This window comes from Ambystoma mexicanum, chromosome 7p (genome assembly GCF_040938575.1).
Source record: "Ambystoma mexicanum isolate Mex_15411 chromosome 7p, UKY_AmexF1_1, whole genome shotgun sequence".
NCBI classification, from domain to species: Eukaryota; Metazoa; Chordata; class Amphibia; order Caudata; family Ambystomatidae; genus Ambystoma; species Ambystoma mexicanum.
In genome coordinates this window covers 752,823,285-752,836,551 of record NC_090939.1, presented here as the reverse complement: position 1 = coordinate 752,836,551, position 13,267 = coordinate 752,823,285, and the positions used below count along the sequence as shown (strand labels likewise).

The 13,267-nt window shown below is 41.9% G+C and overlaps 1 protein-coding gene across 1 annotated transcript in view; it reads right to left on the bottom strand.

Moving 5' to 3' along the window:
* LOC138526300 (E3 SUMO-protein ligase RanBP2-like) overlaps positions 1-13,267 on the bottom strand; it is a 1,418,318-nt gene that overhangs the window by 75,427 nt on the left and 1,329,624 nt on the right. Inside the window, exon 27 of the mRNA XM_069636875.1 lies at positions 124-397. Within this exon, the coding sequence (XP_069492976.1) occupies positions 124-397 (274 nt within the window). The remainder of the gene's footprint in view (positions 1-123; positions 398-13,267) is intronic.

Here is a 13,267-nt window from a genome sequence, read left to right as displayed (position 1 = left end):
ATTTTTAACAGGAAAGTAAACCCATACACTTCAGAACTTATACAGGGAATGCCTGTAAACAAAATATAGTGTTGCAATTTTACATAATTGGAAAATGATGTTTTATTGACATCTTCAACTCACCAGAATAATCCATAGCTGTCCAAACTAAAGAGTTATTTGATGAAGTCAAGGGCTGGATGTCCATCGACTTGCAGAGCATATGATTTGCACACACTTTAAGAATTTGGTCTCTTCTCATCAGAATACGGTAATATTTCTTTTCTGGATGAAAAAGGATCTTTATTTCTCCTTCGCCACGCTCCTTCCACTGGCCGACATCTCTGTCCCACCTGTACATCTTTGTTCGCTCTTTCAACACAACCTCTTCATCTTCCTCACCAGATTTCACCTCCACCTGGCAATAAAAGGATACAATACATGAACGATGGTAAAACATGTACACAAAGTCATTCATCCTCAAAATCCAACAATGTGTAGGCAGTCAAAATAAAATGACAAATCATGACTGCAATGTGTTTGGTTCATTGTTAATATATGCTGAAAATGTTGTGTTGTCAGTTATGGACCTCAAACACCAATCATTATCACAGGAACAGAAAACTATGGCTTTTGGTCTTTGCAAAAGTGCTTTAAACTAATTAAGGGTTACCAGCAGGGGTATTGACTGACGCCTGGCCAATTGGCACTTTTTTGGGCTACGTGAACAGCCAGTCGGGGCTGGGCTCACAGGAGCACAAGCACACAAAGCATTCCACACAGAAATCTCCACATTCCCCATTTGGCACAGACCCTTGCAGACCGTCCACATGCATCCTTTTTCTGTGGGGATGATGTCCTCAGGTGAAGGGCCGGTGTTAGACCTGGCTGTAATTGCAGGTTGGAGCTGGTAGAGGGATACAATGGTAGCCAGCGAGGAAACCAAGAAGGAGCCCTGTGCACTCAGGCATATCTAGTCATTGCCTTGTCCACTGCAGTCTGGACTAAGGCCATCAATAAAAGCAGAAGCAAGTTTTCAACAATCAGTAATTGGCCTGAATGCTTTCTTTTTTGTCTGTGTGTTCACAAAACCGGTCTGTATTTCCCCTGTGAAATATGACTATTGGGGTCATAGCATGGCCCTGGGGAAGCAAGGGGAGCCCCCAAAGCAGAACCATGCCTGGAGCTTTACATAAACATGTCTGCTTGTGAGCCCAGTTGGCTACAACCCCCACTTGCAGCATAATTTTCAGAAGAGGATAAAAAGGCCAACTCAAAAATCAGATATTCAAATACTTCAAATGCTAAGCCCACCATACTGCACAGAAGCATGTCACCACAGCAATATTTGTATGCATGTGCACATGAGAGAATTGTGCTCCTGACCAACACTGGATACACAGTTGGCTAAAACTTATGACAGCGCCAAAGTATCATTTTTAGTAGTTAAATGTTGAGATACCTTAAGTCACACATTTTTTTTGTTTGACATGAAAGTGAGATTAGAGTGCAAGAACAGTGTGCGTTTGTCGATTGGTTAATCTGTTGTGACACACATCACATGCTTTATGGCTAGGAATGGTAACAGATTTTAAAATCAGTTGCATGTTGAATAAGGAAACCATTAAAGTGACAAGGGTTACGCATATGTGAAATGACTATGGGCAAATGTATTTAAAGAAAGGTTGAGACCATTGCCACTGAGCATTAGGCTTAGGGTACATTTGTAAGCATGCCATTTGAGCAGCAAGACGTGCGGTGTAAATACTGTTACAAGATGGGTATTGAAGATTCAGAGTTATATTCTAGAACCAATGGTGTGGATGCTTGTGCTTAAGAGTCAAAGTTGAATGTATAATATGCACCAGTTTAAAATGGAGCAGTAAGCCATTCTATTCCCGGCACGAAGGGTGTGTGATTTGGAGCGTTGGTTGCAAGCACAAATATGGGAAGCTACTACGCACAAATACAAAAAAGGAAGTGGAGACTGAATAGAGGTACATTTGGAAAGAAGAAAAGGAATGTTAGTGATTTATCGTCTACGTGCATAACAATAGAAGTTGTCTCTATCTTGCATGCGAATGAGAGTGATTTCACAAATTGCTCCTCGTTTGTGTACATCTTTAGGCGAATGAGGAGGATTCACAATAATCACTCCTTGTTTGTGTGATGCACAACGGGCTGTTAACCTTATAATCAGGTTGTGTTTTGTGTGCACTCCTTGTTCTGTTGGTTGCTTTCCTGCTCTTTTCCTAACTTTCAATTGTTCTTTTTGGGAGGTGTCATGGTTGAGCATGAAGCAGAATACTATTGTATGGGTTATTGGTATAAATCCTGTCTATTTTGTTTTGGAAAGAAGAGAGTTGTGTGGCACCCTGAATGTACATAACATATATATCATAAGGTGCATTGGAATGTAGAATCTGGGAATCCCCAGATTCCAGTGAAGTCCGATGGACTTGAGGATAGGAGCTTGAACTGAATAGGTTACCTATATTCTCCTGCTCAACTCCTGATCTTACTTCTGTAACACAATAAAACGGTTTCCTTTTCTACCTACTTGCATCCTGAGTGTTCCTGGTCTGTGTGTCACCTACCGGAAGTCCCAGGATGCATCTTTGAATATTACGCAACCATAAACTAGTTTAGAGCTATATGGCCTCTTAGTTCCTTTGATAGATAATAAAATACAAGTCAGAATCGTCAGAATAAACGCAATGTAGCAGTATACTTCAATATATATGAACGCTCCCACCATATGCAATTTCATTTCCAAAGTGCATGAGAGTACTGGCGAATCCACAGTGCTCAATAATGTCAATATGTTGCACAATACTGCCAAGGGTGGTTCTTTAACATACAATGGTTCTTTAAGATATGCCAAAGTAAAGGTAATTGCACCAGTCCAACAGTTAAAATGTTGCCAACCCAATTCCCACAAAGAAATTGTAAAACTGCTCCCCCTTAGTTATAAATTCTTTTATTTATTTTATTATAATTAGTCAAATGAGTTTTTACAAACATTAATACACTAATGACAATACGAATCTAAACACACATTTTAAATACAATTCCAATCAATTCCCAACATAAAAGATCCAAACCAATTAAAAATCTTACAGCAAAGTATAAAAACAATAAAACAAGTTTAGTACAAAAGTTATGCATCTACATTAAAACACTAAAATAATAGCAATCGAAGTTCATTTATAAACAACAAAGAGACAGTACAGAGAATAATTAATGCCTGATAAATGTGCAAAATACGCTGTGTGTAAGTAAGCTTTTTCGATTCAAGTTTCACTTAGTTAGACAAGATTATATCCAATAGGCATTATAAATCTTTGCCAAAATGCTTGTGAGAACTACAATGGGTTAGTCCCAAAAGCCAGCAACTTTGCTATTTGACGCCAGACCCTATATACTGGAATGTGTACTGAGACTGAGGGGGAATTCAAACAATATGTCCAGAAATCAACAGATGGAATAGAATCATAGTCAGAAGAGATTCTCATATGTGCACATATAAAAAGTACGAGTCATACTCGGTAAACTGGTGTTTTGACATGTGTCACAGATGGCAATCACTGAACACGCAGGACAAGTAAAGTTGTATCGATGTCTTATTTTCAGGGTGAGGGAAGAGAGGGTGGTGACAAATGGATGGAGAAAGTTCTATGGACGTAGGGAACCAAAACAAGAGGCTAAACGGTGAGACAGTAACAGAAATCTAGTGAGGTTATATTCCATAAGAGGACCTAATGTGCAGAGTCCAATCTCTATTCGAAGTATGAGTTGCCCAGAACACTCATTAACAAGTCACTCACAGGGAGGTTTTGAGTGCCACAGTACACTTCTTTGTGCCTCTGCCTCAGTTCTTGCCTTTGGTCTTTGTCAATCAAACCTCTGTACATGGTCTCTCGAAGAGTCACGGCCAAAAGGTTGGCACTTGGAGAGATATGCAACCCCCTTGTCCTCATGGTTCTTGTATGCGCAAATTTAGGTATTTTCTCCAATGTAGAGTACTTTCAGTTACAAATGTATACCTCAATATCTGCATTCTAAAACTGGAATGCTGGCTTGTTAGCTTAACTGGTGACCTTGCAGTTTCCACCTAGTTGGGATAGTGCCCCCATCTGGCAATCCTGTTAAAGTCTGGATCCATCCAGTATCTAGGCACATGTTCTTAGCAGTTTTTGAAGCAAACATTTACCTTAAAGCTGGCCTATCTAATGTTTGGCCAGTTGATTTTTCCATCTTATGTTTAAGTTAGTTCTCACTATAATCCTAAATCCATCAGCATTCAAAGGTGTCTGCCTCTTTATAGAAACAATGATTACTTGATGGAACTAATGAGCATTCTGGTGGGTCTGTATTTTCCCGTTAAGTCCCTCAACTCATGATAGATCACATTCGATTACACCTTCAAACCCCTTGTTTGACCGCTGTGTACTGGGGACCAGTGGAGAATGACATTTTGATGGGCATTGGCCAAAGCAAGGCAGCCCAATGTTAGGGGAGTTTTCCTAAAGTCCTACTGCTTAGTAAAACTTTAGGCTACCATGCTGCCGGCATCACTGTTTAGAGTTTCGACCTGGAACTTGGGGGGGATCCTCAGCTGGCCCTACGACTAACCTCTGCGAATCTTTGGCGTCCTAGCACCAAGGGCACCAGAGAGAGGAGGCAAAGTCTGGCCCCGACAGAGGAGTCCCTTTGCGCCGCAGTTCTGCGGTGACCACCGTCTGAAATCGCTAACCTGACCAGAGTCCAGTATCGAGAGGGGTCCTGCATCGAGTTTTGCTGTATTATTCTTTCAAGAGTCCTTGCAACCGGAGATCAGCTAGAACCTGCAACCCCTGCAAATCTAGGACTGCGACATTTGGCAGGAAAAGCAACTGCGGATCCTTTTACTTTGTCCAGCCCAAGTCTGGGGAAGAATCGTAGTATGGAGGGGGGGGGGGGGGCTTAAGTTAGAGAGCTTCTTAACTACCCCTATACTCCTATTATAAGTCAATGGGCTTATAATAAACTTTATTCTAACACTTTTGGCTTTGCCATTACTCGCTTGGGCAAGACTTCTGAAAGTTGGGGCTACTTCTGTTAGCTAGTTTAACTTGTGTTCTAACAATAAGAACCATTCACTGGACCGCACAGACCCTACCTGCATTTGTTCCTGCTTCAAAGATTCTGTGGAACTTTACCTGAAATATCGGCCCAAAAGCCCCAGACAACTTAGGGCTGGACAACTGATAATTCTCTGTGGATCCATAAGTGCATGATATAATCTTACCTTTCCTTTGCAGGAAATTGTGTTGAATATTATGCCCTTTCAATAAGTGCATGTATATATGTATATATTTTTAATAGTGTTGTATGATAACTACTTGCCAGTAGTCATTTTTCTATAGTGTGTTTGGCCAATAAAAAATAATTGTATTCCATTGTGAGACCTCTTTGTGGACCCTTCACAAGCTCACCACCTCAGAACAACCTAGCCCAGACCGCCTGTCACTGCTACCTGAACTGGTTTGGTTATAGCTACCCAGAGTTGTCCCGGTCACAATGTAGGTTGGCCTTCTATACATTTGTCCAACAGGTCAGAGTATAGAAAATCCGTCCTAACAAAGCCTCACCTTTTATACAGTTTCAGCACACACTCCTCTGCAATCTTTCTCAGCTGGTCCTATTCAGCCACTGCCAGAGGGCAGACAAAGGACAGGGGAGGTGGAAGACTCCTTCCCCCACTTCATGGCGGCCCAGATACTCTGGAACCTACAGCCAAAGGCAAAACCCACAATGACCTCCCCCTCCCAGAATGGTAGAAGTGCCAACAAAGAACAACCACGCTAGTATTGGCAGAAAAAGAAGGGAAGCCCCGAGTTGGTGCACTACCAAGGCTATGGACATAGCCTGTGGTATACAAATTACACAATAGTTGGTAGAACACATCCACTGCCACCAGACATAACTAGATGATTGTCTATGTGACTAAAAAGTCACATGAGTAGAGAGAAGGGGGATACTAGCTATCCTTTTGGCACTCTACTGAAGGTGGTGTGTGTCAATCTCAAACCAGTGTCTTGGGAGAGAATCCTTAAGAACCGTGGCCGGATCTGTGGCACAGTGGACTAATGCATCCACTACATGGGCCTGGGTTTGACCTCATGGTCACAGGTTTGAATCCCAGCAGGTCCACTCAGCCCTTCATCCTTCCGAGGTCGATAAAACGAGTACCATTACGTTGGGTAACAATAAACATCTGTAAATTAACACCAAGATGCCCCTTTGGGGGTGAACATGCACTTTACAAATACACTGGTTATGTTATATTAACTGTTACTCGAGGATATAGAACAAGAATTTTCAAGGACCCTAGGGGTTACCAGCACCAGCAACACTGCCCATAAGGAGCTGCGTGCTGCAGTAGTAGTAAAATCACAGATACCTTTAAGAGCTATGGAGAAGACAGACTCCATAGTACAGGCAGAATACAAAGACTAGAGATCCAAAAGACAGAGCCCACCAAAATGAATGAGTGGGAAAAGGCTCCACTCATTCATGATTGAAGAAAAAGTGCAGAAGTCCAGCAAAAAGTGCTGGGGGTCTCACTAGGAGAGGGGGATGAAGCATAAACATGACAAATCTCCCCAACACCAGACTTGATGAAAGGACTTGGAATTAAGAATCTTTGCACGGCAGCCGATCTGCTTCCTGCAAGCGAGTAAGCACTCTGTTCTTGGAGTATTGTTGCATTATCACTCCCTGTGCGTTTTTTGCAATTCTTGGTTTTTGCCATCAGTACCAGTCTTTGCTCCAGGCCAGGGCTTGCCAATCTGGCATGCGCCGCTCACACAGTCCAGATTCTTGCATGGACACTGTAAAATGATTTGTGGACCGTCGGTCCCTATTCGCAGACTTGGCCGATGTCAGACACTTTTGCGTTTCATTTTCTTTGCCAGCATGCATGTGTTCTGGGCCTAACAAATACCCCATCCACTTATTTGTCTTGACATATTTTCCTCCAGCAAATATAGGAGTTTTCAGTGAGGGATTGTAATTTAAGGTAACTCTAACGGGTGACTGGGGAGGCGTCTCTGCATGCTGCCTCCAGGTCCCTCCTCAAAGGGTGGCATACAAGTGAAATCATGGCACACAACAGTTTCAACAGTGCCATTCCGGAATGGGTCCATATGAAAACAGTCTAACATGCAGCATGCACTTTATGCCTGCAACAGCACATTGGTACAACAACACTGGCTCAGGTAGGCTGAAATGCCTCCCCGTACATGCTGCTAAAGTGGTTGTTTTATTTTAATGGGGGGTGGGAGAAAGATTGGATGTCAACTTCCCTCATTCATTGCTATGTGAGAGAACAAGAAGGTAAAAACCTGATTGAGGCAATAAAAGGAACAGGTAAAACGGTGATTTGCCAAAAGTATGGGGATGGCAGAATGTATACCAAACCGAATTCTACCAGTGATTGGCACAGAACAATAGAAACGTTTTATTTTCACATGCCTCTACCGAGTCAACAGATGCAGTTACAATATTATAAGAGAAAAAGCAAACTGATAAAATTGTTGGAAGGCACCCATAATAGAATATTTGCTATATGAAAATGACAATATATGCTCTAGTTTTTTCTCCCCGAGGTTTTCCCCAGTTATGGACATCACAGTGGTAGTTTCCACAGTGTCAGGAAAAAAGCAAGCTAGCTTTACATTGCCCCCAAAATTACTACCATCAAAGTTTCTCAGTGCCTCCCGAAATGTCCCATGTCACCCAGATCTGCCTAATTCCCCTATCACACTACCAGGAAAGGCGTGCTATCCGATGACTGCCCCCAGACTTGTACGATGCCTCTTATCGGTACCATGTCATTTCATCGCGTGATGTTTTTTTGCAGGTTTTTTAACTGCACTTTTTTTTATTGAAAAAACCCATCAAATTTTAGACATTTTTTTGGGGGGTTCCCCTCCTGACCCCCACTCCCTTTCAGTTTATACCTATTACCAAAAACCCACATCCCATATATATCATTTTTTAACCCCCCAAAAAATTTGATTGTTTTTCCCCCGATAAATTCACAGTAAAAATAACCCGCGAAATAACGTCCCGCGATGAAAGGACGTTGTACCCTCTTATCATAGTTACCAGAAGTGATATGCCACGGATGCCCATGGTTTCCCATACCGGAGGATACGAAAGACAGAGACCCACCAGCAAATGTTTGCACACACTATAGTAGGGGTTGGGGTGGTTTGCTTGCTTAAGTTTGGGGACTTCTTTACGCACCACTTCTTTAAAAGTTCACAGCCACCACTGACAAATGAGTGCTAGGCGTGTAATAAAAATGCAAGTTTTGCACAGTATTAAGGAACGCACTTCTCAGCTGCGAGAGTAGCACTGTAAAAGGGGAGGGAGCCCTTTCCTCATATTTGTGAAATTAAAAGCTTAATAAAACAAATCCATAAATCCTGGGGCAGAGGTAAGCATAATTAAACTTTGTGGTAGAATGAAGCGCAGTAAATAGGCCCCAAAAGCCTGCTTCGTTTTAAATATTGAGATAACATTTTGTTTACGGCAAAGGACACTGCAAATTGTTCAGCAGTCAGAGCATGCGATCCCTGGCCAAGTACACAGAGAAGCACACAGAGGTTATTTTTTGAGGTCCACATATTAGAGCGCACAGGGTCTACCAGTGAAAGAGGAATATATGACCATTTTATAATTTAAAATAATTTATGATATATGATTTTCTAGTGTTACAAATCGCCCGCAGACCATTTTCCCTGGTAAGAGGGTTAGAATGTTTCCAATATGCAATAATTGTGCGTGGGTCAAGGCTCTGATGGTGTCATGATGGGTAGCCGTACCCATGGGAGACAGGAAGAGGCGACCAGGGCAGAATAATAAAGTTCCACTGGTTGCCTCAAATGTTTCAATCATAATTTTGTGTTGTGGGAATTGGGACGTCATATGATAATTGAGGGCAGTGTGGGACAGTTCACAGACCCAATGATCCAGCATAATGTTTAGGTTTCTATATGAGTCCAAATTGCAAGAATCTCACATTTGTGTTCGGAGATTTTTTCTAGGTCTCACGATCTCAAATGCAAATTCTTTTTCTGTCTATAAAAGTTTTCACTTTGATGGCGGTTCTTTGACAGCACCTTTTCATGCAGTTCTGCTCCGCGTTCTGTTTGAATTTGCTGTCCCAGCTGCGTCTGGATTACACTCCTTTTTTGAGTACTTTTGTAATTTTGGGGTGAATGCTAAGAGGCGACCTACGATACAGGCGCATCATTAGTTAAAGTTGGAACAACCCCATTATGTCCCTTTTGCAAATTTGGGACTAAAAAAGTAAATGCTGCATGCGCAAGTGTATTTACAAGCACATCTTATTTGCAATTATAATCCAGCACCCAACTACAGAAAAGCCCATATTTCGTAAACTACACATTTTGAAGACCGGCCATTTGTAAGCAACTTGAATGAGGATACATCTGAGAATCCCGATGTAGAAACGTGTTTGGTAACCAAAAACATTTCACAGTAAACGCAGCAGAGAACCTCCTTTGATGCAATTTCTCGTATTCTGCCAAAGGTGATGAGCGGCAGATGTACATGACATTAGACCCCACCCACTCACTTCCGTCATATTGAAAGAACAGCAAGAAATCACTGTGTATGACCCCCTGGAATCATCCCAATACTGCACTGAAGAAAGGAAAGATGTTATGCACTCAGACAACCGTATCAAATGTACCCTCAAACTTATGAGGCAGAGCTGACAAGCACTGGAATAGAAACTCGTACACGAACAAAGAATGTGTGTTTGGCTCCGAATCAAGGATGCTGCAGCAAGAAGTAACTGCAAAGCACAAAAGGAGTCCAAGAGGATAAGCCATGTGCGTAAGACATATTCCACTTAGATTAAGTAAAGCAGTGAACATTTGTGAGTGCTAAGTATTGAACAGTGAAAGATACAGAAAGCATATGCAAAACAGATCAACCAAGTCTCCAGAAGCTAAAGAGAGTAATTCACCTAATATAATTGAATCAAATAGCACTAAATAGGGGGACAGAAAGGACAAATCATGGCCTCCTCACACGTGGTGCAAGAACAGAAAACCAGGCCTATTCATAAAGCTCCAGACGAAGATAGCAATGTACCTTCACTCCCATTAAAGTTCTGGAGAACAGAACAGATAGTAAGGTCAAGTACAAAGAAGCAGCCTTGGCTTAGGGCCTAACTGATGAGAGATGGTAGGCTAATTAGCCAAGTGGGCAGTTGTCTGACGTTGACCGCACCTGGGTTTCGTTTTGCTAACGTGCTGATAACGAGCCACATGTCTAAAGTTGGAAGAGTGCCAACCGATCAGGATGGCCTATGTAATGGTGGACTATATATTGTAATGGTGGACTATGTATCGCGCCTATAAACACTTGTGTGCAGGCATGTTATAAATCACATGACATATCATTGTTGCATAAGCCAATCCACTGCAGTTATTCCATTATCTGTATTATATGTAGTTAGGGGTAGTTCAAGGCGTGCCTACTTGATAAGGGGCAGCTAATGATGTTACTAACACCCAAGTGAACTATAAATATATATATGGTCCCTTAACCAATTCCTCCGCCTTATAGGTTTTTATTGTTTGCCACGTAGGATGTCATAGCTGAGGAACATCAAGGTATAAAGCCTTGTGTAACAGAAATGCTCAGAGTGTGAGCTGCAATTTATTATGCTCGCAGGGTTTCCCTACTTTACTGAATTGATAATAAAGTAGTATTTTGCCATATTCTTTGAGTCTGTCTGATTATTTGGGCCCGAGATTAGTTATTGTGGTAATCCCATTAAGCACTTGGAACGCTCCAGGTGCTACTGCACATTTTGGTAGTGGTGCGGATGGTTCAGGACGCAGAATCTTGACGTCTTTCACCATCAGCCGGGAGACTGTAGAGTTTGATGTGGAGAAAAGACGAGACGGTCAGCAGGTGCCTCTGAAGAAATTCCTGTTCGGTCCCCACGTGTGCCGCGCAGACCAAAGGCAAAGTTGTTGATTGAGGAAGAGCCGATACTGAAGGGCTCAAACTGAACAACGGATGTAAGTAGAAGCATTGAGAGTGGCAAATAAAAGGGGAGGTATTGCATTGCATATGTATATAGTGGGGATCATAACCGGGATTTGATTAAGGAGAGATTCCTCGTTTCCTATTCCCAAGGAGTATTTAAGGGATTCTTGCGGCTGGGCTAAAGGAGGATGCGCGAAACTCCAAAAAGGAGTAAAATTAGACACAAGGTACTTTTACTAGACAGTAAGGAAGACTGTCGTAGAAATTGATGTGCACACTTGTTTGAGGTTGTGAAAATAATGTAAAAAGTTATGTTTTGTATTAGATGTCATAATGTAGGTTGTAGGTTGAAATCATGGTAATACATTAGACAGATTATTATACCCTAAAAACCAGCAACTGGTGCCAATCATAGGAGGGTAGCAGTTGAGAGAGAAAAAAAGAGTAAAAATAAGATTCTAAATTGTCAATAATAAAAAAAGGATAGTAAGAATCGATAGAACTATGAACGAAGAAGCAAAAAGAATATCATTGTGTAGGCTTGAAAAATTGTTTGGAGAATGGTCTTTGGGAAATGGGTGGCGGTTGATGGTTTTTGCCCGAATTCATTGTTGTGGTGTAAATTAATTAAAGTAATAACAGAAGAAAACAAGTGGATGTTTAATCAGCATAAAGTGGAGAGTGTAACACCCTCAGCACCTCTTTCTCCTCCTAAAACAATAATACAACAGAGGAGAACCAATGATTTCATCATCTACACGAGTTAAAAGCCGCAGCAGGGTTTGTTAATCTGATATACGCGCCCCCCGCCCGCTTATAGTAGTGAAGATAATATAGAAGACCGCAAGAGTAAAGAACGCAAATATAGGTCTAAACAAGAACATAAAGAGCGTGACCAAAGAAAGCACAGACCGATAGAAAAATCTTAGAGACAAAACGGAGAGAAAAACAGCTAGCTGAGTGACAATAGTACAGAACAAGTGGATGGGAGGACAGCTACTACTCAAACTAGAGGTAAAGGGTATTGACGATGTCAAAGAAAAAGGAAAAGAACAGGAAAGGAAAACGGAGCGAGAAAGGGTATACAAAGAAGAAAAGAGGAAGCAAATGGAAGAACGCCAAAGGTATGAAGAACAGAAAAAAAGAGGAAAAGAGAAACATGAAGAAATAGAAGCACAAAGACTGAAAAAATGTAGGTTGCAAAGAAGGCGAGAGGAAGAAGAGAAAAGGGAGATGAGAAGGAGGGAAGAAATGAGAAGGAGTAGGGGGACAAAGGAATGATGAAATAGATCACATCATTATTAGATGTATAATGCCAATTGAAGCACGAGAACGATGGGAGGAAGAGAGGCGGGGTCACAACAGCCCCATAGGGCGCTGCATGGGACCCCAAGAATACAGACATTGGCTGAGCATGAGGCAGAAGGCAAAGGGAAAAGGATTGGGGATTTATATCGGCAAATAAGGGAGAAAAATGTTATGAGACCAGAGAGAGCAGCAAAGGGTCTCCACCGAAAGAAGCAGGAGGCAGATCAGATGACGTAATGTTGGACAAGCATAGAACGCTGTTCTTAAGTAGACTAGACCATGATGACGAGGAAAGGAACAGCCATACCAGTTGGGGTATAATGTCAGATGAAGAAAGGGAAGAAAACGAGATAGCGTAAAGAGAAGGTGCAAGTGGTTTTTTGGTAGATACGAACATAGAAAGAGGGTTAGGGTGGTCAGACTCACCTAAGAAAGTCAAGAGATACTGTGATTTTTCATGGCTTCGGCACTTGCTTGTCCAGAGCTTGCCGGAAAGGTGAATGCCTGCTCCATCATGCCCAAAGAGGACCCAAAATAAAAACCACCAGAAACTATACCATATTCTGAGCAACCACAAGCAGAGTCGCATAGCACAGGGGATATTATCCCCGCCTTATGTATGTAGATTAAGGTCACTGCCAGGACAAAGACTAACAGGAGAAACTAACCCCACCTGGAAGACAAAGGCAAGAAGCGTAGATGGATAAAATTGTAGACCAGGATTTAGACAATTTCCATTATTAGAGAAAGGGAGGACTACCACAATATATACCGTAGCCACGAAAGGATAAAGATATATTGAAATGTTAATTACCTAGTTTGACTGCAGGTGTGGGAAAATGGACTAATGAGTTGGAAGGAATTACGTAAAAGGCCTACTAGCAGCCAGGGGAGAGAG